Source organism: Athene noctua, chromosome 4 (assembly GCF_965140245.1).
Source record: "Athene noctua chromosome 4, bAthNoc1.hap1.1, whole genome shotgun sequence".
In the NCBI taxonomy this organism is placed as follows: domain Eukaryota; kingdom Metazoa; phylum Chordata; class Aves; order Strigiformes; family Strigidae; genus Athene; species Athene noctua.
This window is the reverse complement of record NC_134040.1, coordinates 65,353,036-65,377,175: the sequence shown is the minus strand read 5'-3', so window position 1 is coordinate 65,377,175 and position 24,140 is coordinate 65,353,036. Positions and strand designations below refer to the sequence as shown.

The 24,140-nt window shown below is 47.2% G+C and overlaps 1 protein-coding gene across 1 annotated transcript; it reads left to right on the top strand.

Moving 5' to 3' along the window:
* Window positions 1-843: 843 nt before the first annotated feature.
* On the top strand, window positions 844-17,097 carry REST (RE1 silencing transcription factor). The gene is made up of 4 exons (XM_074905602.1): window positions 844-902; window positions 2,171-3,081; window positions 8,493-8,576; window positions 11,627-17,097. The coding sequence occupies exons 2-4, from the start codon at window positions 2,181-2,183 to the stop codon at window positions 13,324-13,326; spliced, it is 2,685 nt and encodes an 894-aa protein (XP_074761703.1). The 5' UTR covers window positions 844-902; window positions 2,171-2,180; the 3' UTR covers window positions 13,327-17,097.
* The last annotated feature ends 7,043 nt before the right edge of the window (window positions 17,098-24,140 follow it).

Below are 24,140 nucleotides of genomic sequence, written 5' to 3'. Positions count from 1 at the left end.
GAGTGGGGTTTTTGCAGCCTCCCAGCGATGTCAGCTCATTAAATACTCGTGGAGATTTACGAATCGGCTCAACCTGAAAAATTTCAGGCCTGAGGTGACTTTTCAGATATTAGTGTCGAGGAGCCGCGCGACTGCCCAAGAGAGGAAAGGGACACTCAGAGCTTGGGTTCCCCGTCTAGGACTGGAGTTTATCGCCAACCCAACCAGGACCGGCTGCTGCTCTCGCGCTCCCCGTCGTAGGGACCTGCCACGGCAAGCGAGCGCGCCGCCAGGCTCTGCAACTGCAACTCCTGGGCGGTTTTTCCTAATTTCGGAACAAAAAGGAACCACTGTGGAGGAGCGGGGTCCTAAACTGCTCGAGGCGCCGCACGTGTGGAGCGCGGCCCACGCCACGGCGGCGCGGGCGAAGGCGATGCCGCGGGCAGCGCCGTGGGGCGGGTCGGTTGGGCTTTCCCTTCCCCGCCGGGGATGCAGGAGAGCGGAGCGGCCCGCCGGGCGCCGACAGACCCCGCTGCCCCCGGGAACCGACCTTCTCCGCGGGTGGAGGCCACGGACGCCACCGCCGGGGGCGGAGGGAGGGGGGCTCTGCCCTGCCCGGACCCCCCTCGCCCGTGTGACCCCCCCCGCACCCCACCGCCGCCCGGCCTCCCGCCGCCACCGCCCGCCCTCGGGTCACCCCGTGGCGCGGGGGGGGGCGGGGCGGGGCGCGCGGCGCCGGTGGGGGCGGGCGGGGCGGGGCGGGGCCGCCGCTGCGCGCTGTGTGCTGGAATGCGCTGCGGCGCCTCCCGCCCCGCCGCCGCCGCCGCCGCCAGCAGCGCCTCCCCGCCTCGCGCGCGCCCGGCCCCGCGCGCACCGCCCCGCGCCCCGCAGCAGCCGCGCGGCCGGGCGGCCCCGCGCCGCCGGTGAGTGCGGCGGGGCCCGGGCCCCGGGCGGGGGGGGCGGGGGGGAGGCGGCCGGGTCGAGCCGGGCCGGGCCGGGCCGGGCCGGGCGAGAGGCGCTGTCCAGGGCTGATCTGCGGCCGGCGGGCGGGCGGGCGGGGGCAGCCGGGCCCGGCGGGGCGGGGGGGGGGGGGGATCAGCACCACGGCTAAGGAGCCGCGGCCGGCCGCCGCCGGCGCCGTGCCGTCCGCGGGGGCGCTCGCCGGGCCTCGCCGCCGCCGGAAGGCGATGCCGTCGCCGGGCGGGCCGGGCGCAGCCCCAGGCCGTGGGCCCGGGGCGGAGGCCCGGGGCGCCTCTCGCCCTCCCGCCGCCGTGACCTTGCCGGTACCGAGCCGGTTTCCCCCACCCCACGCCCCCGCTCCGTCGCCGCTGCCCTGCCCTGCCCGCCGCGGGGGGGAGGAGGAAGCCGAGCCCTTGCCTCGCCTCTCGTCCCCGCGGGCCGGCGGCAGGGGGAGCGGCGGGGTGGCCGTGCCCGGCCGGAACCCCTCGGCGGCGGCGGGCGGGCCGGGGGCGGCGGCGGGCGGCGCGGGGAGGGCCGCTTTGTGTGGGCAGGCAGAAAATGGCCGCATGCCTGGCAGGGAGGGAGGGCGGCGGCGGGGGCACGGCCCGGCCCGGCTCCCTCGGCCGCCTCCCCCGCCTCCCGCGGCGGATGTGCGCCGGGCCGCGGTGGGGGCGGCGGCCGAGCCGGGCCGCCCCCTTTTGTTGGCGGCCTTGGGCCCGGCGGGGTCCCTCGGGCGGCCGGCAGCCGGGCGGGGGCCCTCGGCGGGGCCCGGTAGCCTCAGCACCCACCCGCGGGCGCCTGCGCCGCCCCCGGTGTCTGACATGGCGGGGCCTCGCGGGAGCTGGTGGGTCCCGCGGCCCCCGTGGGAGCGGGCAGCGCGGCCAGCCGGCCCGACGAACCGCCCCGGGCCCTGCGGGACTGAGGACGTGGGACCCCGCAGTCAGTGCCCTCCCCCGCCCGGCCTCCACAGGGTGGGATCCTGCACCACACGTCGGGCGGAACCACACAGCCCTTTTGGGAGAGGAAGGGGACCCCCACCCGCCCCCCGAGGCCTAGCGGGTCGGTGGTAGCGGGGAAGCCCTCGCCCCGGGCCCTGCCTCCCGCTGCCCCCTCGCCTCAGTGGAGAAGTTTAATTTTCTAGTGGTGCCTGGAGGGCCGCTTGGACAGCACAAAGCAGAGGTGGATTTTCAGCAACTCGGGTGCTCACAGGTGTTCTTTTCTCTTCCAACAGAATCCCTGCCATGGCAACTCAAGTGCTGGGACAGTCGGGTGGGAGCAGCCTCTTTCCTGGCAGTGCTAATATTGGTATGGCATTGTCCAACGACATGTATGACTTACACGACCTTTCTAAAGCTGAACTGGCAGCTCCTCAGCTTATTATGCTGGCAAATGTGGCCTTGACGGGAGAAGTCAATGGCAACTGCTGCGATTACCTGGTTGGAGAAGAGAGGCAAATGGCAGAACTGACAACGGTGGGGGACAACAACTTCTCAGACAGTGATGGAGAGGGTATGGAAGATACCCAGGGTGCCGAGAGTGACCGTGAGGCACCTGAAAATGTGGAATTAAGCTCTCTGGAAGTTCCTAGTGTGGAAACCCAAGGTGAAACTGCTTGCCCCCCTCCTAAGCCTCCCAGTGTGGACAAAGATGTCTCATTGGAAGCACCAGGTACTCCAGAAAGCACAGAGGACAAGTGTAAGAGTTTGAAGAGCAAGCCATTTCGTTGTAAGCCTTGCCAGTACGAGGCAGAGTCAGAAGAGGAGTTTGTGCATCACATCAGGGTTCACAGTGCTAAGAAATTCTTTGTGGAAGAAAACGCAGAAAAGCAAGCCCAGGTGAAGGAGTCTGATTCTTGTACTGCAGAAGAGGTGGATTTCTCTAAGGGCCCGATCCGTTGCGATCGTTGTGGCTATAACACTAACAGATATGATCACTATCTGGCTCACTTGAAGCACCACAACAAAGCAGGGGAAAATGAGAGAGTCTACAAGTGTACCATATGCACTTATACTACCGTCAGTGAATATCACTGGAAGAAACACCTAAGAAATCATTTTCCCAGAAAAGTGTATACCTGCTCACAATGCTCCTATTTTTCAGACAGGAAGAACAATTATATTCAACATATTCGAACTCACACAGGTAAGTCTTTCATCTTTTTTGATTTAAGTGTAGTGAGAGTACTGAGAAACTGTGATGAATGGAGCAAGCCGAGAGTCTTATTTCCAAAGTTTGTTCCACCCTGGTAAAGCTCTGAGCTCTCTCCTCTCGGTGCTACCACCAGGTTTATAGCCTCATCGAAGGGTGGATTTGGTTTTAAGTCCAGTCTGCAGTCCTAGGGGACTGAGAAAATCTCTCAATGTCTGAAGCCCAAGGGGAGATGAAGAGCGTCACGTTGAGTAATTTTAAGCCAGTTTTTTGAAGAGTGCATGACAGATTGTGCCGGTGATGACTGTCAGGGTCTGTGACACAAAAGCCTGATGTACTGTAAAAACAAAACAGGCAGGTTGACAAAAAGTGCCTAAATCACATGGGTAGTTTTGAAAATGGTGCCTTCAGACTGAACTGAAACTTGACTAAGCTGTAATTACAGAGAAGAAAGAGCTGATACACACATGCAGAAGAGCCCTCCAGCATCTACAGAGTAAGTGTTGTGTTCCCAGTGAATTAATTCCTCTTAATATACAGGGACCTCATTTTCTCTAAGGTCTGCATCACGGCAGTAGGCAGAAGTAGACACATACTTCTGTTGGCCTAAAGGAAGCCTTCAAGGGAGGGAGTCTTTGGCCTGATTTCCTGTCTTCTCCTAACGTCAGTTTGTAATCATAATCTAAAGGAAAAGCGTGAGGCCCCTTTCTGCTCTGGTTCATACCAAGTGGAATCAGAGGACCTTCAGTGTTGCTGCCGTCCTGTGAGCTGGGGCCGCAAGGTGATTTAGGAAATACCTTGCTTTCTATCAAGAGACCCCTGCCAGCCTCTCACATGGGGAGTCCTGAAGCGTACCCAAACTTGAGACTCCTTTCTAGGAGCAAACAACGTAGCTGCCTCACCTCTCTGGGCAGTGAGCTACAGTTGCTTTGCCTCCTGATCCCTTCTCTGGAAGCAGGAGTGCAGTTCAGACCTTTCTTGCAACTCCCCAGGAGCTTTTATTACTACCTTGTCAAGGCTTTCTGAGAGGAGGGCAGACTTGCTAACCATCTTCTAGCTTGATGACCTGACTCGGTTCCCCTTTATTGTAAGCTGTGCCGGCTGAGCAAAACACTGGGGAATTTCCCCTTTGAAGTCATGTTTTGTCCCAGCAGTGACACGAATGGTTTGGAGGCTTCAGTTCAGTTGTCTGCAGCTGTCTGGAAGGGGAGGGCTGGACTCGGGCGATCTCGGGGCTGGGCTTGAGCTCAAGTGTGCAGAAGTTTGTGTTCGTCAGCATGCTTTAGCATCTGCTTTGATGGGGTTGGGAGGGTCTGCTGGGATTTTTAGTACGTTAAGACATGTTCTTCTTTTAACAATAGCCACTGCTGTTGTTTAGAGGATACCATCAATTTAAAAATCAGTTCTGTCTAAATATTTTTTTCCTAAACAAGTAAACAAAGATTATTGTGCGAGGTGTTAGGAAGATGGTGTGGTTTATCCTCTAGTTTGTTTTCTTCCTGTGTATTGGGGGAGATAACAGGAAAGAGACCAGGAAAAAAAAAAGACAAAATAATAGGAGAAAAACAAAATAAATCATCCGGGGAACTCATGGCCAAATATGAGCCTATGATGTGGTGCCTGTTTTACATTTGTCTCGACTTTAAATTCATCCCTGCTTGTGTTTGTACATTACATTAAGTCCCCTGTCTAATCTCTGAAAGCTCTTGTTGAGTTTTACAGGAACTAACCCTGAAAGTGTGTTTGCTGAGGAAGCGCTCTGTTACCACTGCATTTGATCAATTTTTCAGTCAACTGGATTAAATTTTTTTTAAAAAGCATGTTAAACTATGTAGGATATTGTCCAGTTCCTCTTTTCTTCTTTAAAATTAGTGTTGCAATCAAGATTTCTGGTTCTTTGGTTTGCCATGTCTTTTCATTATTTTAATTAAGCTGAAATGAGTGATAATGATTATGATTTCAACATTTTTCAGTCCACCCCTGTGGTTGTTTCTTTGCTAGCTCTTAACTAAAAAGTTAAGATCTTTCAGCCAGTTCTCACTTGATAAAAATCTTTCAAATACGTTAGTAGACTGATTTAGGATTATGCCTTGTATTCCAGTAACATTGATTTTGTGGGAGAGAGTGTTGAAGCTAAAGGAAGAGTATTGGAAGAATGAATAAGCTAATGGCAGGTATATTTATATACCAGGCTAAAAGCTTTTGCTGCCATTAAACTGCCTGAATGATACTAAAATGTCTTTGGATATAATTTTAATTTAAAATTTAAGAAAAATATTTTTGGGGAAAAAAAATGAGAGGGATACATACGGGCTTCATTTTCTTGCTATTTTGTGGGTTCAGAATGTTAGGAAGAAAGTTGGAATTTTTTGTTTCTTTTGTTTCCTGATTGCTAGTAGGTTAAATCATTTTGGATGGATACTTCTCTTTCTCTCCTATTTTTTTGTACTTCACCTGACTTTTTCTGTGTGGGAAAACGCCTCTCTGCAGATAATTGGATTCTGCTGTGTTTGAGCCATCCAGTTTTCTGAAACACTGACTCCGTACGGAGTACAGTTTCACAAGATCAAATGCACTGCTGCTGCTGGAGAAAGGCAGTCTCAGTTTTCTCCCCGTATCCTGGGACTGGTTGATTCAGCTCACTAAAATGGCAGTAAAATAATCCTATCCTCCTCCCCACGTTGGTTTTCTGCTGGTTAGTGAACTGAATCGATTTACTAAGGACACATACCAATACCAGATATGGCCGGGAGCAGGGAAGGTGGCTGCATGCTGGTACCTTGCATGGTGGGAGAAGCACCTGTCCTCTGCATGTTTGGGGATCACGGGTAGGCAGGAAGAGGTTATCTGCTTGGCCTGTTGCATGCATCAGCAGTGGAAAGCAGGTGTCCATGAACCCATCCTGTACTGGAAGGTACCCTGCAGCTCTCAATAGTGTTTGTGTGGCAGGCTCATGACAAATACGGGGTACCTTGGGCAGAGGGGTGGTTTAAGGACCCTGCAGATGGTCATAAGCTTGTCAGCTGGGAGGGCTACATCTGGAAGAACCGATCTGCTGCAGGAGGGGGTGGCTGGAGATGTTCAGGGCCATCCCTTCCTCTGCTTATCGTGCAGAAAGGACCCTTTGTGGCAGGGACAGACCTACCTGGGCTCGTTGGTGCTCATTAGACGTGTTAGACCAAGTTTTGACTTGATTTACTCCATCAACTATCCACACCACTGATCCTGGAACTGTACTAGGTACAAGACAGTGCAGCATTGTTCTCATTTTTTTGCATTTTACTTGTTAGAAGCAATTTCTAGAAAACTTAATTGAAAATCATCTGCAGGGCTATATAAATAAGACATCTACTTCAGGCAGTTGCTTAGCTTTGGGCTGTCTTTTTTTATTTTGGTTGTCACGGGGGATCTTTCTTCCTTGCCACTGTGTTGGAAGTTTGATGAAAGCAGTTTTGTTTCAAGCAGACATAACTTTTAATGGCATTACAAGAAAAGCCTTATAAAGAGATGATCTTAAACTTGTTCACTGGTGTAGGTCTGCCTGTTCATTTGCATAGAGTTAAGTGCCTGCTTAAGCCTTTGCTAGGTTGGGGTTTATTCTTTAAGTGTCTTGTGGAGAGGGTTTTTTGGTGGCTTGTTTGCATATAATGAGCTTGTAAAATTACAGTAAAAATCCTGTGGGGTATAGCATTTTATAAAACAAGCCCTTACAGTGTAGTCATGCATTTAATTCTCAAGTGGCAATAACACACTTTAAATTAGTTGCATTCATCATACTTTTAAATCCAGTACATTCTGTTGCTGTGCCCTGTATAAAATACCTGAAAGAAAGCCTTTTCCACATTCCTAACGTTGTAGGTAACTTTAAAGATATGAAATTTCAGGTAATGGGAAGAAGACATGACTGAATATTCCAGGACCTTTAGCCACATATTTTCAGATTGTAAGGAGTCATTTAAAAGCAAAACCATTTCTTCGTAACAGAAGGACTAACCCTCCCTTGTACATGACTTAATCTTATTGTGTGTATTGCACCAATCTCCTACCTTGTTTTAACTGAAAAGGGAGGGGGTTATGGTTGTTAGGGTGAATTTACCTTTAAACAGCTGATTTAATTGAGAATGATAGTCTAAATATTTGATGGGAGGAAGAAGTGTGGGATTAGCCTGCATTACAAACAAAGACTGGTTCTGCTGCTGTTTCGGCAAAGGCCAGCAGTGGAGCCTCACATCACATACTGGCAAATGAAGGTCTTTGCTGCTGCAGATAGAGCTATGCCTCTGAAAGTGAGTAAATGGCCTGTATGCAGGGCTTTTGGTGACATCCAGGTCTAAGTGATTTGGAGAGCATGTTGGTTGTATGCCTCAATGATGTAGCAAAATGCTGTAGTGTGATTCTGTGATCTGAGTAAATACTACCACCTAGTAACTTACTTTTCCATTCTCAACTTCACTCCCTCTTCTGTTGGGGGTATCCACCCGAGACTAAAAAGTGTTTTTATAACCTGAAGTGCGGACAAGGCTGCCTAGATCTCTTGGCTGTGCTAGCAGTTTGGGGCAAACATCCCTGATACTTATCTGGACCTGCCTAACAGCTGCTAATTCTAAAACTGTCTGCCTTTATTTGAGGCTTGTCTTCACTTGAAAAGGATTTTCAAGTATCATTGTACTGATAGTTGCACAAGCTAACTGTCCCTTGTGGAGACCTAGTTTATGACAGGTTAGTTTCCATTAGTTCTCCAGAAACAATAACTCCGCAGGCAGAGGGATTTGAATCTTCAAAATAAATGTTGCTGCTACACTTGAGCTTTTGCTAGCAGCATAGTTTTGCTGAGCAGGGCATCATGCTTTTCCACGCTCCAAGCTAAACTCTCTCTGCCTGTAAAACTTTGGAAGTAGAGACGCAGTCACTATCTGCACTTGTGTTCTGACAAATGGAGGTCCACGCTGAATGGATGGTTGCTCCCCATCTTAATCCAGATTAAACATGGAGGTTTCAGGTAAGGCGTTATGTGAACCAAGAACATTCATGGTTTCTTACGGGTTCTGTATCTTCTGAGTGCTGGGAGAAAAATACGGTACGAAAGTCAGCTCTGGTGGCTTAGTGCTTCCTAAAGGTGGCTGTCCTCATCACCTTTTCCCTGAGGTTACCATCTGACCCCAGATGAACATGACGGTGTGTCTCTCTTATAGTCTGCCCCTTCACTGCCCTCGTTGATAACACATTGATGACATGTTGCACTGGTCCAGCTTGGGCATATGCTTCTCACTGTGTCCCTTTGCTGAGATACAGTGTGCCCTCAAGTACAACTTGGCGATCTGTGACAGCCTCACATGTGTGGCTTGGCAACCCAAGTTTGGGAATCAGCTGTGTTTCAGTAACAAATATACTGTTTGTTTTTGCAGGAGAGCGACCCTATCAATGTGCTATGTGTCCTTATTCCAGCTCTCAGAAGACCCATTTAACCAGGCACATGCGCACCCACTCAGGTTGGTAAGGGGCGGCAGCAGCATGACTCAGGAGTTGGGGGTGGTTCACAGAATCACAGCGTGGTTGAAGTTGGAAGGGACCTCTGGAGGTCATCTGGTTCAGCCCCCCTGCTCAAGCAGGGCCACCTAGAGCTGGCTGCCCAGTTCTGTGTGAGATGTCATCTCATCCAGTACAGCCTGAGCTCCTATTTTAACAGGGAAGGTTGTCTTTACCTGCTAAGGAAATGCAGAGTGTCATTAATAAAAGTGTTATCAGGGCTATCGATCATTTTCTTTCCCTTTTACTTTGCAAGGTGTATTCTGAGGTTCATAAGGCTACTCTAGTAGTCCTAGTAATCTAGTAGCAAATACAACATTGTGATGATATACGAACAGATTCATGTCTTCTGTCTGCTGCCATAACTCAGTCCAAATCAGTGAATCTGGGAAGATTTTGAGCATCTGAAAGTGTCCTCTGCGATGTCTGCAGTTTCATCTCATCCAGGAGTTCTGAGGGAACACTTAGCTTTTTCTCAGTATTACAGAAAGATGTAAAATAGCGTCTGCTTGTGGCAAGGTGACACAGAGGAGAAAAAAGAAAACTCAGAGGGTGTTCACAAGTGACTCTGTCTTGAGGCACTAAAAGACAAATTAGCAGTTTTCACTAGCCTTTATTTCTCATTACTGGTCATAAGCTGTGGTGTTATAAGCATTGCTCTCTTGTGAATCTCTTTTTGAATGAATTAATAGCATTTTTCTGAGTTGTAACAACATAGGCATGCTAGACACAAGGACAGTTGTCCTTTGTGACCCTTGTAGAGGAGTTCAGGTAGATCTCAGTCTGTGCATTTGGTTTGTTAATATCTGAATCGACCAGATGTAGGTGAATTCTTAATCCTAGCAAACAGTAGTGAAAGTCTTCTGAACAGTAATTGTTTCAATTTCAGTATATGAGGCTTTTAATTCAAACCAGAAGGCAGGCAAAACTGTAGTGGAGAGGGGGTTTGGACCCATTAAAACCAGCCAGCTTTAAAATGACATGCAAATATTTTGGTTTGAGAATTTTGTGAATGAAGTATTCTGCTTCCAGAAAAAAAAAAAATCATTTTTGGCTGAACCTCTGGGCTCAATGCAAATTTGGAAATGGTTTGTCTATACTGAGCCTGGAAACTGTTTCATGAACATCTTACTCTCCCTTTGTCTGTGCAAGGAAGTCTCAAATCTGAAGGAGATGAAGAGTGGGATCTGCCCTTGGCCCATGACTCAAAGGTCTGGGAGGGAGGGTGTGAGCTGTGCTGATAGAAGTGGGAGTGCTCATGGGACTCTTGCTATCAGGGGCGTTTTATTAATAGCTCTCATAACTTCTATTGCATGTCATGCTGCATTGCCCAGGCAGCTGAACCTTTTCTGTGGCATTTTCTGGACTCCTGCAGTTCACAGGGTGGCCTTTTAAGGCAAACTGGTGCTGGACCTTTCTTCAAATGTCAGACAGTGAACAACTGGTTTAGAACCTACTTCACATCTGTATTCTTAGCCATCTTGGTACATGTCCTTTCAACTTGTGCAACAAACCCCCTGAATTTAGTAGAGGTGATGGACACGAACTTCACACACAACCTTTGAGTTACCCTATTGCAGCTACCTGTGAGCACTCCATGCAGTTAGAACAGCTTGTTCATATGTCCATAAGAGAGAGGCTGTTCTTGTCCTTGCTCTGTGTAACGTGTTCCTTGAAGTATAGGTGGTAAAGGTCCATACTTAAGAGAAGGATGAACAGTGAAGCACATCAAGCAGAAAATGTCACCAGGAAGGAAGGAAAGAAGACAGGCTGAAGATGATAAGGCAGCAAAGTAACCCTTCTTTAAATAATAAAGAGATGCTGCAGGCAGATGTGAAATGATTTAGACTCTTAAACAAGTGTCATCCTTGCTGTCAGGGAGGCAGCGTGGCCTTTTAATAGAGTTTGTGAGGGTGTTACAGATCAGCCGTGTGGCTAACACACAGACACCACAGTCATAGTGACTTCATCTTCGCTGCAGGCTGCTCTGGTCTCCTGAGTCGTGCTGCAGAGGAGCAGCATGAGTACGGGGCAGCAGGTTGCAGGGGTGGGAGAAGTACTATTGTACCATGAGCAGAAGGGGCTGGAGTGGATTTTCAACGTACTTAGGAATTGGCTTGCATTAGCTCTGCAGGTCAGTTTTGAGATGCTGGTTCGAAGCTCAGGAGCATCCCAAATTCCTCAGCTGAATTTGCACATGCACAGATGTTCTCGAAGTGTTTCTGGACTTGAAATTGTTGCGCTAGAAGTGTTTTTCCTATTTGCTTTGATGTGTAAATTGAAAGCCACTTCTGCAGTGGCATGCACTAAGCAGAACATTTCAGGAACACTTCTGCAAGAGTCATTGCACAACTGTAAACGCAAATTTCAGTAGTAACATGATGGCTTTGGACTGCATCTGTCTGGCTTGCTAAGAGTAGCCTGCAGCCAGTACATCATGTGTTTGAGACACCATAACAGTGAACTGAATTATCAGAGGTAAAGATCATCTGAGCAGTGTGCCCCTTTCACGTGCTTTGGTTTTTGCTAGCTTCTTTTCCCTCATTTCCTTTTCAATGCAAACATGAAGTATGCTAAATCTGTGTAAAGTTGGACTTTATTGAAACGTTTGTGTGAAACTGCTATTCATCAAATGTTACATTTCCATTTTTCTACAATGCATTCAATGGACCAGTTGGGTATGGATTCCATTTGCTAATATTACTGTAGAGAGATCTCTGCCGGTATGTATGCATAGCCAGAACCTGTGACGTTGTTATTGCTTGTTTGGTTTTGGATCCCCTTTCTCCCAACCCTCACCCTTCTCTCTTTTTTTGTATTTTGTTCCTAGTGTCTTGTGAATGTGTTTGTGATATGTGGATTTCTTATGTTGACTTCACTTAATTTTAAAGGCGCATGGATATTTTTTTTTCTTTTTAAGTTTCATATTTCTGTATCTGTATTAGTGGGAAGTGATTTCCCCCCCCCCATGCTTAATAATCACCATCATTCCCTTCCGCCCTTCCTTCCTTAGGTGAGAAGCCATTCAAATGTGATCAGTGCAGCTATGTGGCCTCAAACCAGCATGAAGTAACTCGTCATGCAAGGCAGGTTCACAATGGGCCGAAGCCTCTGACTTGCCCACACTGTGACTACAAAACAGCTGACCGCAGCAATTTCAAAAAGCACGTTGAGCTCCACGTCAATCCGCGCCAGTTTCTCTGTCCTGTTTGTGATTACGCAGCATCTAAAAAATGTAACCTGCAGTATCACATCAAATCCAGGCATCCTGATTGTTCTGATATCACCATGGATGTTTCAAAGGTGAAGCTACGGACTAAAAAGAGCGAAGCTGACTTTTCTGAGAGCATTAATGACAAAGCAGAGAAGGAACAGACTAAAGGGGATTCAGCTGCAAAGAAAACTGAGAAAATTGTGAAAGTGGAGAAAAAAGATAATTTGGCAAAGGAAAAGAAGCCGACGAGCAATGTTTCTGCAGGTCAGGTGACAACCAGGAGTCGGAAATCAGCTTCAGAAAACAAGGAGGTGGATATTAAAACTGAGAAAAATACTGAGAAAACATGTAAAACAAAGAAGATCAAAAGAAAGGCAGAGTCTGAAGTAACTTCCTCAAAGCAAGAGCCTGCAAATGATACCTCAACAGTAACAAAAAAGAAAAAGAAAGTGGAAGCTAAACCCAGAGACTGCCAGGAAGCTCAAAAAAGTGACGTTGTACCAGAGGAGGAGCCTAAAAAGCAAAATTCTTGCCTCAAGAAAAACAGAAAAAAGAAAGCTCAGAAAAATAAGCACAGTAAGAAAAGCAGTAAACTTGATCAGGAGAAGATTGAGGAAGAGGAGATGCCAGATGAGCGTCATACCACAGAAGAAGATGGGTGCGTGAAGCCTGATGCTGAGGGCAGCGACCAGAAGGAGCAAGATCCCACTGACACAGCGGCATTAAATGACGATGGTAGTTGTGCTATCAAGGGGGAGAGTGCTGATCCCAAAGGAGGCTGCATAGAAGACCCAGGGCAGCTTTGTCTGCCAACTCAGGATGCAAACACAGAAGCTGAAGTAGAGGACCAAGAAATGCCTGCTGCAGCAAGAGAGAGCGAAGACACTGTTGGTGAAAAAGAGGAGGAGAGAAAGGTGGACAGAGGGGAAGGCACTTGCTCTGAGGAATCTTCCCGTGCAGTGTCTTCTGAAAAAGGCTTGGATGTGCCCATGGATGTGGTACCAGATCTGGCACCTGAGGAGCCAGAGGAAACCTTCGTGGCAGAAACTGTGAGTAACTCAGACCTATCGGACCTGACCAAGACGTGCCTGCCAGTGACAGAGCCAGCGGGAGATGCCGTGCCAGCACCTGCATCCCCAGAAGGGTGTATGCAAAGCCCTCAAGTAGCTCTGGCCTTATCATCTCCAGATAACACAGCAGTGAATGAATCTCAGGAAATGGATGAGGATGAGGGCATCCACAGCCACGAAGGCAGCGACATAAGTGACAACATATCAGAAGGAAGCGATGACTCGGGGTTAAATGGTGCTCGTTCTGTACAAGAGGAAACAAGTCCAAAGACATCACAGGGAGCTGCAGACACTGCAGCTGCCAGGGAGAACTATGTGTGCATTTTTTGTGACCGCTCATTTAAAAAGGAAGGTGAATACAGCAAGCACCTCAATCGCCACTTAGTCAATGTGTATTATCTTGAGAAGGCAACAAAAGGTCAGGAGTAGAAATAGCTGTGGTTTGGGGGAATCTTCTTTTGTACGATCTTATACAGTTTATGTACAGATATTGTAGTTGTTTGTTTTGTTTTTTTTTTTTTAAGCACGGTTTGCTTTAGTGTCTGCATTGGTTTGGTTTTTAAGTTGAAAATATTTTGGACACTTTCCTGTGTAATGGTGAACTCATTAACTATTGGATCTCTTCATTAGAGAAGGCAGATAGGGTGTATGAGGCTGTGTCCTGTAAAGTCAGTGTAAGCTTCTAGTCTGTTAGCTTTTGCAATTCTTTTATAAATTGAGTTTTAGGAACAAGACTGTAGCTAACAATACACAAGTTGGATGTTTATAGAGCCATTGGCATTAGTTGCTTTTTGTTCTAGCAGCCAACTCCTCCTTTCCCCAATTTCCTTCCCCCCCTTTTTTTTTTTTTAGTTCTCTATGTGTATTGATGTTCAAAGTGTTAAACTACTTGATGGTTTTTCTACCAGGAAGATAGCTTCTATTACATAAAGAGCACTTTGTAAAAGAAATCAAAGTTGGCTAGTGATGAACATAACTGTTTAAGATAATTATAATTGTGAACGTACATTTCAGATCCCCTAAGCGTGAATGGTGAGCCAAGATTTGGGAGTAGTCCTTCCAACTTTTGATTGGAGAATCACTGTTTTGATTAATATCTTAATGACTATGATATGTAATTGGCTTTGTTGTGGGGGAGAAAGTTTATTATTTTTAATTTCTGCTTTTTTTTTTTTTTATTGTGCTTTAAGAGCTTAAAATATTGCACATTGTTTTTGATTTTTACCTATGCAGTTTAATCCTTTAGGAATAGCGCTTGTGCAGTACATGTACACTTTATATATGCATGTTTGATTTTGCTTGTGTAAGGTGTTTTTTTTTTTAATTTGGAAATGTTCAGATTCGTTGCTTACCATGGGACAGTTTTCTATGACAGTTCTCTGTGATGCTCTTTACTGCAGATTTTTCTTGTTTTCCTGGGGTATTATTAGTTGTGCATGAAATTATTAATTGCTTGGCTCTATATTTTTGACTGCCTTAAAATTGTATAGTTTTTGAGCAAAAGGATACCAATGCAATTTCAAAACACTATAGGATTTATCATGGAAATGCCACTTCTGATGTTTTGAATACACACAGAGAGTAATAAATTATAATTTGGGATCACCAGACAGGAAAATACTCACTCTCAGTGGAAAGGGTCTGCAGCTTTTGCAAGTCCAGATCGTTTTTTGGGGGGATTTTTTTTGTCCTCTCCTTTTCCTTTCTGTGATAGACAGCAGTCAGACTTCATGAGCTTAAAATAAATAAAACAGTACCAGTGATAGAAGTATGGTTCATCTAACATCCCACACACCAAAAAAACAGATAAATTGACTGGTAAGCAACAAACCTGGCATTAAAAACTGTAGAAATTCCTGCTCCTTATTCATTCAGGTTGCATTTAATAAAATCATCCTGCTTCCATGCAGAGACAAACACAGATCAGATTGTCATCTCCAGTCTCTGTGTCATACCAGGATTTTTTAATTCTAAACAGATTTAATTTATGGCACACACAAACACAAGAGATATTGTGTACTTACTGCTTGTAGCCAGCCAGTGGCAAAATGTAAACACAGTCCAAACCAACAGGGAAAAAGCAAAACCCTTCAGTCCCATCTGTGCACTCTTCTGACTGTCAGCTGTCTTTCCAGTGGGAGCAGTTGGGGACAGCTTCTCTGGTTATCAGCTCCAAAGAAGCAAATTTGGAGGCAGGTGTTATTTGGAGAGTGGAGTTGAGGAGCTCAGACAGTATTTGTCAGAGCACATTATGGCAAATACTCTCAGTGTAAGCTCTCGAATAAACCCTAGTCTCTGCATGTCCCCACAGCATCTTCCCCTCCAAACAAACCCCTTGCCTTGAATGAATAGAGAGCAACAGTGCTACATTGCTTCTGCTTTTGGGAGAGATTGGTAATAGGAGGCCAAAGATTTGAGAGGGAAGGCATCCCTCGTGGCAGAAATAAATTGTATAATGTATAGTGAGTTTTTGTTTGCTTAGATAGTATTCAGTCCTTACCTTGGCTGCGACAATCATTGTCAACTGAAGATCAAGTTGCAACTATATTTATGTTAAACATTAAGAAAATAAACCTAGTTGAATTGTTTTCCTAAACAACCAGTGGTAATAGTCTTAGATGTATTTTTTTTTCTTCATAATAGTGTTTCCTTTATATATAAATGTTGCCACCATTTGTGAGCGATGTGAGCAGATGCTGGGAATTCCAGGACTGTGTAGAGGTTTTATAGCTCCCTTCATACCCTTGCAAAGAGCCTTTGCCATCTTATGAGAGACTTCAAGGACTTTAGCTGTGTTCAAATAAACTTGTGGACTGGCCTGGTATTTTTTCTGGTTTGTTTTTGAGCGAAAATAATGGTGTTGACTGACTTTAAATCTCTGTCTATGAGATAAAAACAAAGATGTGGTTCTCTGAGATACTCTGCTGCACATTTCGGTGAAGTGGTCAAGGTTTCAATGCTTCATCTGACAAGAACTCTTTGAAGACGATGATCGGCTCCTGTTTGGCAGTGTTTCTTACCACAAGATTAGAAACTGAAAATAAATTATTAACATATTAAGAAGAAGGAAGGTTGATTCTTTCTATCTGAGACCCATCAACAATGTCCTGAAATACCTAATGTTGGCGCAGAACTGTGTTGGAATTCTCTGCTTGGTTAAGACCAAGGTTTGGGAGTATGTTATGGTAAAACAGCAAGGATGTAATGCATTATGTGTACCTAAAATGTTAGACATTGCTAATATTAAGTATTTGAGGGGGAGTGTGGTCAGATAACCCACCAGATACAGTGGTCTTACATTGCTGTATCTCCCGTTAAATGCTGCCTTTTTTGTTGTTGTTTCGTTCTTTTTCAATATTCTTAAATTATTTTGTGTTGGTTTTGCCAATGCTAGCGTTTTTGTGTTTATTGGCAATAATACCTGTACGAGTGTTCAACCTCCAATATGTGGTTGAAAGGATTAGCACACTGATACTCCTACACTGCCAGCCCTTGGTTGAGCAACGTGGTGTTTTGGGCTTTTGGTGTATGAATCTGTACATTCAAAGTAACTGCCCTGAGGAATGGTCTAGAAGTGGGTAGCTAGGCATTAATAATCCATGGTATTGTAATTGCTATTTCTGGATTTTGATGATCTAGGATGGAACTTTAGTCGCTTAAAAGAATGTTTAACAGCTGACAGGCCAGTTGAGATATGGAAATGTCATTGATTTCAACAGATTTAATGTAGTTGAAAGTTATTAAATCAGATTCAAGAGTTTTCTTGAATGTCAGTTGTGTAGATATGTGGCGTGCATTCAATATTAACAGAATCCAAATAGCTAATGGAATTGTTTTATGTGTACATATATTTTCCCCCCTCTAAAATTACACTAGCTAACAAACTTTTGTAAGCTGGCATGGAAACTTGTTTCTGATGTTTAGTTGCACCATGTTTGAGCTTTTACAGTGCAATACTTGTATTCTCTGAATTAAACCAAAGGTAATTTTTTTTTCATGCTCTCTCTACTGTAGTGCATGACAGTCTTTTCTACATTTGTAATAGAGGTAAAACAAGCCAGATCATACATCCTGTTTTTACCTAAAACATGTATAAGAAGTCTTTTGTTCAAAATGTAGTATAAAGTTAAACTAAATTGCATTATATTAACCCTTACAAGTGTATTTTCCTAAGCATAGTTATGATTAAATAAACTTTATTAAGGAACTTGCAGCTTCTATCTCCCACTTATTAATGGCTATGAAAGCCATATGTAACTAAAGGCAGGAGCAGCACAAGCATCACTGACAGAGCTCTTCAGGACCTCAAGCCAGCACGGTCTGGGGAGCCAGTACACAGATGCCATGTGCATGCGCACACAGGCTTGACTGCAAACAGGGACAACGTCTCCAGAAATACATTCTTTCTCCAGTTCAACACATTATAGTCATTTCCCTGCCTGCTTCAGTGAGGGCAGGGCATAAGGTGGGGGATGCATGCATACGGCCGAGGTTCAAACTTAATGCTGGACCTGTCTGTGACTTGGCAGAACAGGCCCGATGGGCATGAAAGGCATCGTCCCTGCCACATACAAAATGCAACTTGATGGAAACTGGAATTTAAATTTGAGTTTCAGATGTAATGCAGGTGGAAATTCCTCCTGCATTCCAAAGGGGTCTCTGGTGCTGCCTCATTTGGGGAATTAAAAGATTTATAAAAATTATGTCACCCATCATCCCTATGGCTATGATACTGTCTGTATAGATACTGAAAATGTCTTGAGAGCTGTGAAGCTTGGTATAGCCTGTAAGGGTTTTCATCTCTGTCAGCCTGGCCCTTTTACAAAACCTGAGCTGGATTAGCCCATGATGCTAACCTGCCTTCTAGGGCCTGATCATTCTTACCTCCTACTAATGCAGAACAATCCCTATTTGCCAAGGCATCAAGGCAAATGATATTTAATGAACTTGTGGGGATAGTTGTACATGCAGCTGCGGCAGCTTTGAACAGTTTGGAACTCCTATGCTAGAAGGATAAGCAGTGAGCTTTTGTCTTCTCTGATTAAATGTTTTCTCGTAAACAATGTGTCCCCCCCCTCCCTGGGTCATCTTAGTCTGTCAGTGGGAATCCGGGGTTCTGAGCCATGCGATCAGTAGCCAAGAGGCAAAGAGCCGGGTGCACTGTTACCACAGGGCATAGACTTGGAGGGCTGCAGGGTGGCAGGGCGGTCATCACCTGAGTAAGGGGCAGGTTTTGGTTCGCTCCCCTTTAAGTCCTGTAGACAATGTGTACACAGTTTACAGTAAAGCCAGTGTAAGGACAGGGAACAGGTGTGGTACCTGAGCCTGCCCATGGACTGCAAGGGAGATGCTCTGGGAGCATGGCATAGATACAGTAGGGTCTGGATACTTGTGTGCCTCTTTGCCTGTGCTGTGTGAGTTAATGATTTGAAAAAGGATCAATAGAGGAGGTCCTGCCCTTTGTACCACCAATTAGTGCTGTCCCCCACCCCCAGGAAGGTGTTCTGGGGACAAACTAGCTGAAACAGGAGAACACAAGTGGGTTGGTAACCTGAGAAATCATTTTCCCTTAAACCTGCAGTCAGCTCATCCTTATCTTTGGCTAGCTCCTTGCACCTTCGTGGAAAACCTGCTAGTTTTTTCCTGATTAGAAAACCAGGATAAAACCTGCTAGGCTGAAAACATGCTTAGAAGCTGCTTTATGCTGAGTTGTTTTTTTACAAAGCTGGGTAGCCAAGCACAAGTGCATGTCTCCATGGTACCTTGCAGGCCAGTGTGAACTCCTGCCCACTCACCCAGATGCCCAAAAGGTGAGTTACCTCAAGTGAGGAATAGCTTAGCTTTCTGCTGCCTTGTATGGAGACAGAGCAAGTTCATTTCTTAATTCAGCTGCCTTATTCAGGCATTGATGATGCTCTGAAGGAGCTGAAATGCTAGGTTCCCGATTTTGGTTTGGTGCTTGGTTTGTTTGTTTTTAAAGCTTAGCCATGCTGACACAAGTGGCTTTATCTTGTTCACGTACAGTATAACCTATACATAGGAAAAGGTAATTCTAGAAGAGCAGAACCCTACCCTTTGTCAGGTTGTATTTTTAAGCTTGGTAACTTGAGTTCCCTTCATCTCCCTCCTTTGCTGGAGGCACCTGACCTGTGGCAAGACAATGTCATGGCAGTGCTCTGACACCCTCAGGCTCAAGCCAGGCGGCTGAACCTGCCCCTTGCCCATGGGCTGCTCAGAGGAGCCATTGTTGGCTCCTTTAGCCCTGTATAGATCAGAGCACTCAAACTGCTGTCATCTGCAGCAGAGGCTGTGCTGGAGGTGAGGGGACAGATGAGGTTTGTGTCCATCACAGACAGACAAAGGAGAGTTGTGGCAAAAAGTTGAGTGGAAAGATGGTGAGCAGTCCCTTGGTGGGGATGCCAGGGCAGGAACATTGGCAGTGCCCTGCGTGGTTATAAGGTTATAAAGTGGCAGGACCACCTTCTGAGTGCTGGCACAGGTGTGTGCTGCCTTAAGCAGGCACTCAGGAGGTGAAACTGCCATGGGGCAGTGGTTAAGTGGGGATTTCAGGAGCACATGCTTGCAGCATAGCACACGCTTGTGCAATGCACAACACAGAGCTGTGGCATTGCAGGCATGCACCCCGCAGTCACAGCAGAGCACATGCTACTGAAACGAAGAAATTCACTCAACAGTCAGAATCCAATCCTAACTGTTAAGCAGGTATTCTTTATTAGCAGCACTGGGGTCACCCTGGGGATTCTCCACCATAAGGGCTCCCACCAACTAGCAAGGGACATCAGTTGACATACACACAAATCACACATATTCATTAGATTTCCTGGAAAGGCCTGTCTTTTGATAATGAGTTCTGGAATTCATTTACATAGTCCGAGCATGTGTAGTCAAAATAGAGTGAGGGTCTTCGGTGGTGGAGGGAAGAAGTCACAGGTCTGCTCTTCCCGGAGCATGCGCTGTGAGGTAAAGTCCAGGTGTCTTCCTAAATCGGTGAGATCATCCTCCCTAGACTGAATCTCTGTGACCTTTTGTTCAAGTTCCCCCTTATCTTAATTTGCCCAAGGGCCCATTGAAGGCTGCTATCAGTGAGTTATATAGGGAGCATTTGACTTTTGTCTAGACAGACAAAGAGTCCTAGGAAAAACTGTTGAGGAGTCCTGGGGAAACAAACACAAGCAAAACTTTCATGCATCACAGTTTAGACTTAATCAGAAACTCACTGGTTTGAGCCCTTTCACTCTCCAACTAACACATGGTTAGTGTAGCACATGTTTGCCTGCCCTCTGACCTGGCGTGGCTGTTTGCACTCTGTTCAGTATTCCTGTGCCCTGTAATCATGGAGGAACACCAAAAGAAGGGTAAGCCCCTTTCCCATCACTGTGCTGGGTGTCCTGGTTTTAGTAAAGGGTTTGTGTTCTGCTCTAGTTCTTCCAAAAGGCACTAAACCCTGGACTTGCTCAGGGCTGGCCACAATAGCCCTGATGGTTTGAGGGCTTTTTTTTCTTTTTTTTCCTCTTTCTTGATTTGGTGCTGCCTGGTGAGGCTGGACTGGGGACCTGAGGCACAGAATAGTTCAAAGATGTGACCGCAGTCACACTGTGACACCCAGTGTGTGGCATGGGATGCTACCACCAACTCAACAGCAGCTGGTCAGGAATTCCCCCTGGTGTTTCAGGTCACTGCTGGCTGACCTGCATGGGCAAAACTCCCCTCTGCCACTGCAGGAACCACGGGGATGGGTCAGTGCACCGCCCTGCCATGGACCCATCATCAAGTTTCTGCCCCATCACCAATCATGATGGGCAACTCCCAGCAGTTTAGCTACAAGATCAGTGAAGACACTTGCTGGTGAGGGGAGTTTATGGGCAATTGCAAGCTGTGAATCACAGGAAAATCACCAGGAAGCAGATGCTTGAAACTTCTGGTCTATTAGGCTCCCAGCCCAATGCACCTCTCCCCACATTACAGGCTATTTTGGGAGTGTTAACAGTGGGCACAATTTCAAACTTTATGTGGAACTTGTTCTGCTCTTGCCATGAAAAGTAGCGCCAATTTCCCTAGGCTGGGAGTCCCCTGCCGTGAGCAGCTCTGAAAAGGCAATAGCCACTGGGCAGGGAAAGGAAGATGCCTTTTTTTTTTTTTTGGTGAGCTGGCACCACATCGGATGCATGCCAAAGCAAACCAACTTACGGGTTCCCAGCCGCAGCAGCACGTCCCTGCTTGCAGTGTGGCAGGGAGTTGCAGCCCTCCCTTGCCTGGCCCAGTTCTGCATGCCACACTGCCCCGCTCCAACCCAGCTCTCTGTGCTTGGCCAGGAAGTTGAGGAGCATCCCTGTCCAGGTACACAAACACCCCCAGGTACTGCAACCCCCCCCGACAGCTCAAAGGCAGCTTTACAGCTTTTAACCCCGACAGCCAGCCAACTTTAGCTGTTACACATTCAAATCTGTCCTTCTGTAGGATTTTACCTGTATTTTAACGACCTCATCTAAAGCCATGAGCTGTTTTTTTGTGCAGTTCTCCAGAAAACGGAATGGTTCTGAATACTCTCTTCTGGAGCAGCTATGATTGCACCCTGCTAGTGCACACTGGGACACCCATGAAGAGCAAACCTTCCAGGGGGTTGGACCTTCCCAGTCCTCTCTTTATGCCTCAGTTTTGCACAGACTCAAATCACCTTTGCTTTTGGTTCCTGTGCTAAGATGAAGTCAGCCGTTGTCCACAGGCATGGTGAAAATTGTCTTACATTTCAGGCTGTCTGGTATAAACCAGACACAAACCCCTCCATTTGGGAAGCGTTTCCAAGCAGGTCTTCAGCTCCTGTGTAATTCAGCCCTGGGAACTCATAAAAGGCGTATCTATGCTTTCATTGAGGCACTAATTGCTTCCACATTACAACCTCCTGCATACCTGGGTTTAGCATGTGTCAGGAGCATCCATTTTTGTTCCCAGCTGGGGCTGTTGATAGCTGGCTGCTGCTCTCATGGCAGAGCACGGCTTTTGCAAAAGCCCTTCAACACCTGCCCAATGCCAAGGCCCTGCATTGCCCCAGCTTGCCCCTTGCACATCTGCGTTGGACACAAAAGGACATTGGGCATGGGAGGCATGCATGCCCCCTCACTGCACATCCCCGTGTTAGCAGCAAGCCTTTTCTCCTGGGTATGCTTCTGGTACACCCGAGCCCATATGCAGCCCACCTGTCCTTGTAGAAAGGTTGTTGTTGATTTTTTTGGGGGGTGTGGTTTTTTTGTTGGTTTTTTTTTTTTTTTTTTTTTTTTTCCCCCCAAAACCAGGCAATCTGCTACACCAAACACTCGCCTTGGCTGCAATTTTTCACATCCAGCCCAGGGGCTGAGGATCACCACTGTAACAGAGGCAGGTCTTCCAGTTGCTCTTTCCACATGCGGAGATGTTTGCCTTTCATGTTGTCTTTCCCAGACATACAGCAGCAGAGGAATGTTATAGGGGATGCCTGGTTTGGATTTGTCAAGCTAGTTTGAACAGACCGCAGCCAGACCCTTTTCCTGCCTCCCAGTTTAGCTGAGAGCACTGTGACTTTTTCCATGCCTGCTTTCCTCAGGCTGCTCCACATAATCCCAACAAATGGAGGCGGCACAGGCTTCTGCTTTCCACTGTCTGCTTCCTCCCCAGCGCCCACTCCCCCCCCCCCCCCCCTTAAATGAAGTATGTTACCGGCACAAGACAGGTTCTCTTCAAGGCACAAAACATCGTCTATCTGTGTAACAGCATAAGCAAAAAGCGATGCCTGTGGTTAGTTTTGTCTGGAAATGTCATTCTAAGCAGCAGGATGGGGCGAGTGCCGGGTTTCTGCAGGCTGGCCCTGTTGAGCTGTCTAAACGTAGCCGCAGGCAAGTGAAAAGACATCTTTAAGCATCATGCAGACTAAAGCAACTTCTCCAGGCCAGGCTGCACACCCACAAAGGAGCACACACAGAGAGTGGTGGGAAGCAAAGCCCAAATAATGCCCTGACTGGCTACTCCCAGGGCCATCATCGGAGCCATTAGCCCATCAAAGGCCCATCTGCACAAACCTAGAGCTGTACAGGGGCACAATAGCAGATAGGAACGCAACCGAAGGACTCCCGAGGAACCAATAGCTGTCTGGGCCCCTCCCAGGGCTGTGTTTGCAGAGCCATCAGTCCCTCTGGCCAGGAGCAAAATCCATCACAGTGTCTTTCTCTTGGAGACAGATCTTGTTAATGTTTATAACACCTTTATAAAGAGGACAGAGCCAGGTTCTTTTCAGTGGTGCCCCGTGTCAGGACAGGAGGCAATGGGCACAAACTGAAACACAGAGGGTTCCTTCTGAACATCAGGAACCACTTTTTACTGTGAGGGTGAGAGCGCTGGCACAGGTTGCCCAGGGAAGGTTGTGGTCTCCATCCCTGCAGATAGTAAAAAACCACCTAGGCACCATCCTGGGCAGCCTGCTCCAAGTGGCCTTGCTTGAGCAGGGAGGCGGGACAGAGAACCTCCAGATGTCACTTCAACACCAACCATCCTGTGAGTCTATAGCTCAGAGCTCTCCAGGTCACCTTTTGGGCTAAGGAGGATTGTTGTCTAGAGATGTGACACACATCAGGGGATGCAGCAGAAGAACATACTGAGATTGCACAAGATTTGTTCACTGGAGGAATCACAGCTGGAAAAAGGGAGGGATTTAGGTGATTTGAAGAACAAGTGTGGGAAATAGAGGGATAGTTATGTATAAATAGTTGGCTTGTCAGTACGCTTGTTTGTCACTGCCCTAGCACCTGATCAGCACAATCTACCTGGTGTCCTTATTAAATTCCTTTCTAACTGGGTGAGTGCTCTGTATTCTGTGTGCATATGAGGACATGAGAGCAGCAAATGAAGTCAGACTGTGGGTTGAAGGAGCTGTGTGTCCATGGTGCAGCCACTGAAGTGGGGACAGGTATGCTATCACTAGCGAGGATCAAGATGGATTAGCTGGAGAACAGGTGAAACGGACTGGGAGTAAAGGGGTGTGGGGGCCTCTAATAGCCAGCTCAGGGTGTCAGAACACCTGCACAGCTCTGTGAGACTGTAAGGCCATGGGACCAGCAGAGTCCTCACCCATTGTGTGTCTACGAGGGAGGCTGGCTGTACCAGTAACTAGAGTGGGGCTGCAACCTCAGGGGCATGATACACTTTCCTCTAACACTGGCCTTCCTGATGGAGCTTTCATGTAGTTCACAGGATGC

Bases quoted from the DNA above. Each gene is read 5' to 3' on its own strand.
- REST (XM_074905602.1), top strand. From the start codon at position 2,181: ATGGCAACTCAAGTGCTGGGACAGTCGGGTGGGAGCAGCCTCTTTCCT. The intron at 3,082-8,492 runs GTAAGTCTTTCA...TTGTTTTTGCAG, and splicing joins ACATATTCGAACTCACACAG to GAGAGCGACCCTATCAATGT. The intron at 8,577-11,626 runs GTTGGTAAGGGG...TTCCTTCCTTAG, and splicing joins GCACATGCGCACCCACTCAG to GTGAGAAGCCATTCAAATGT.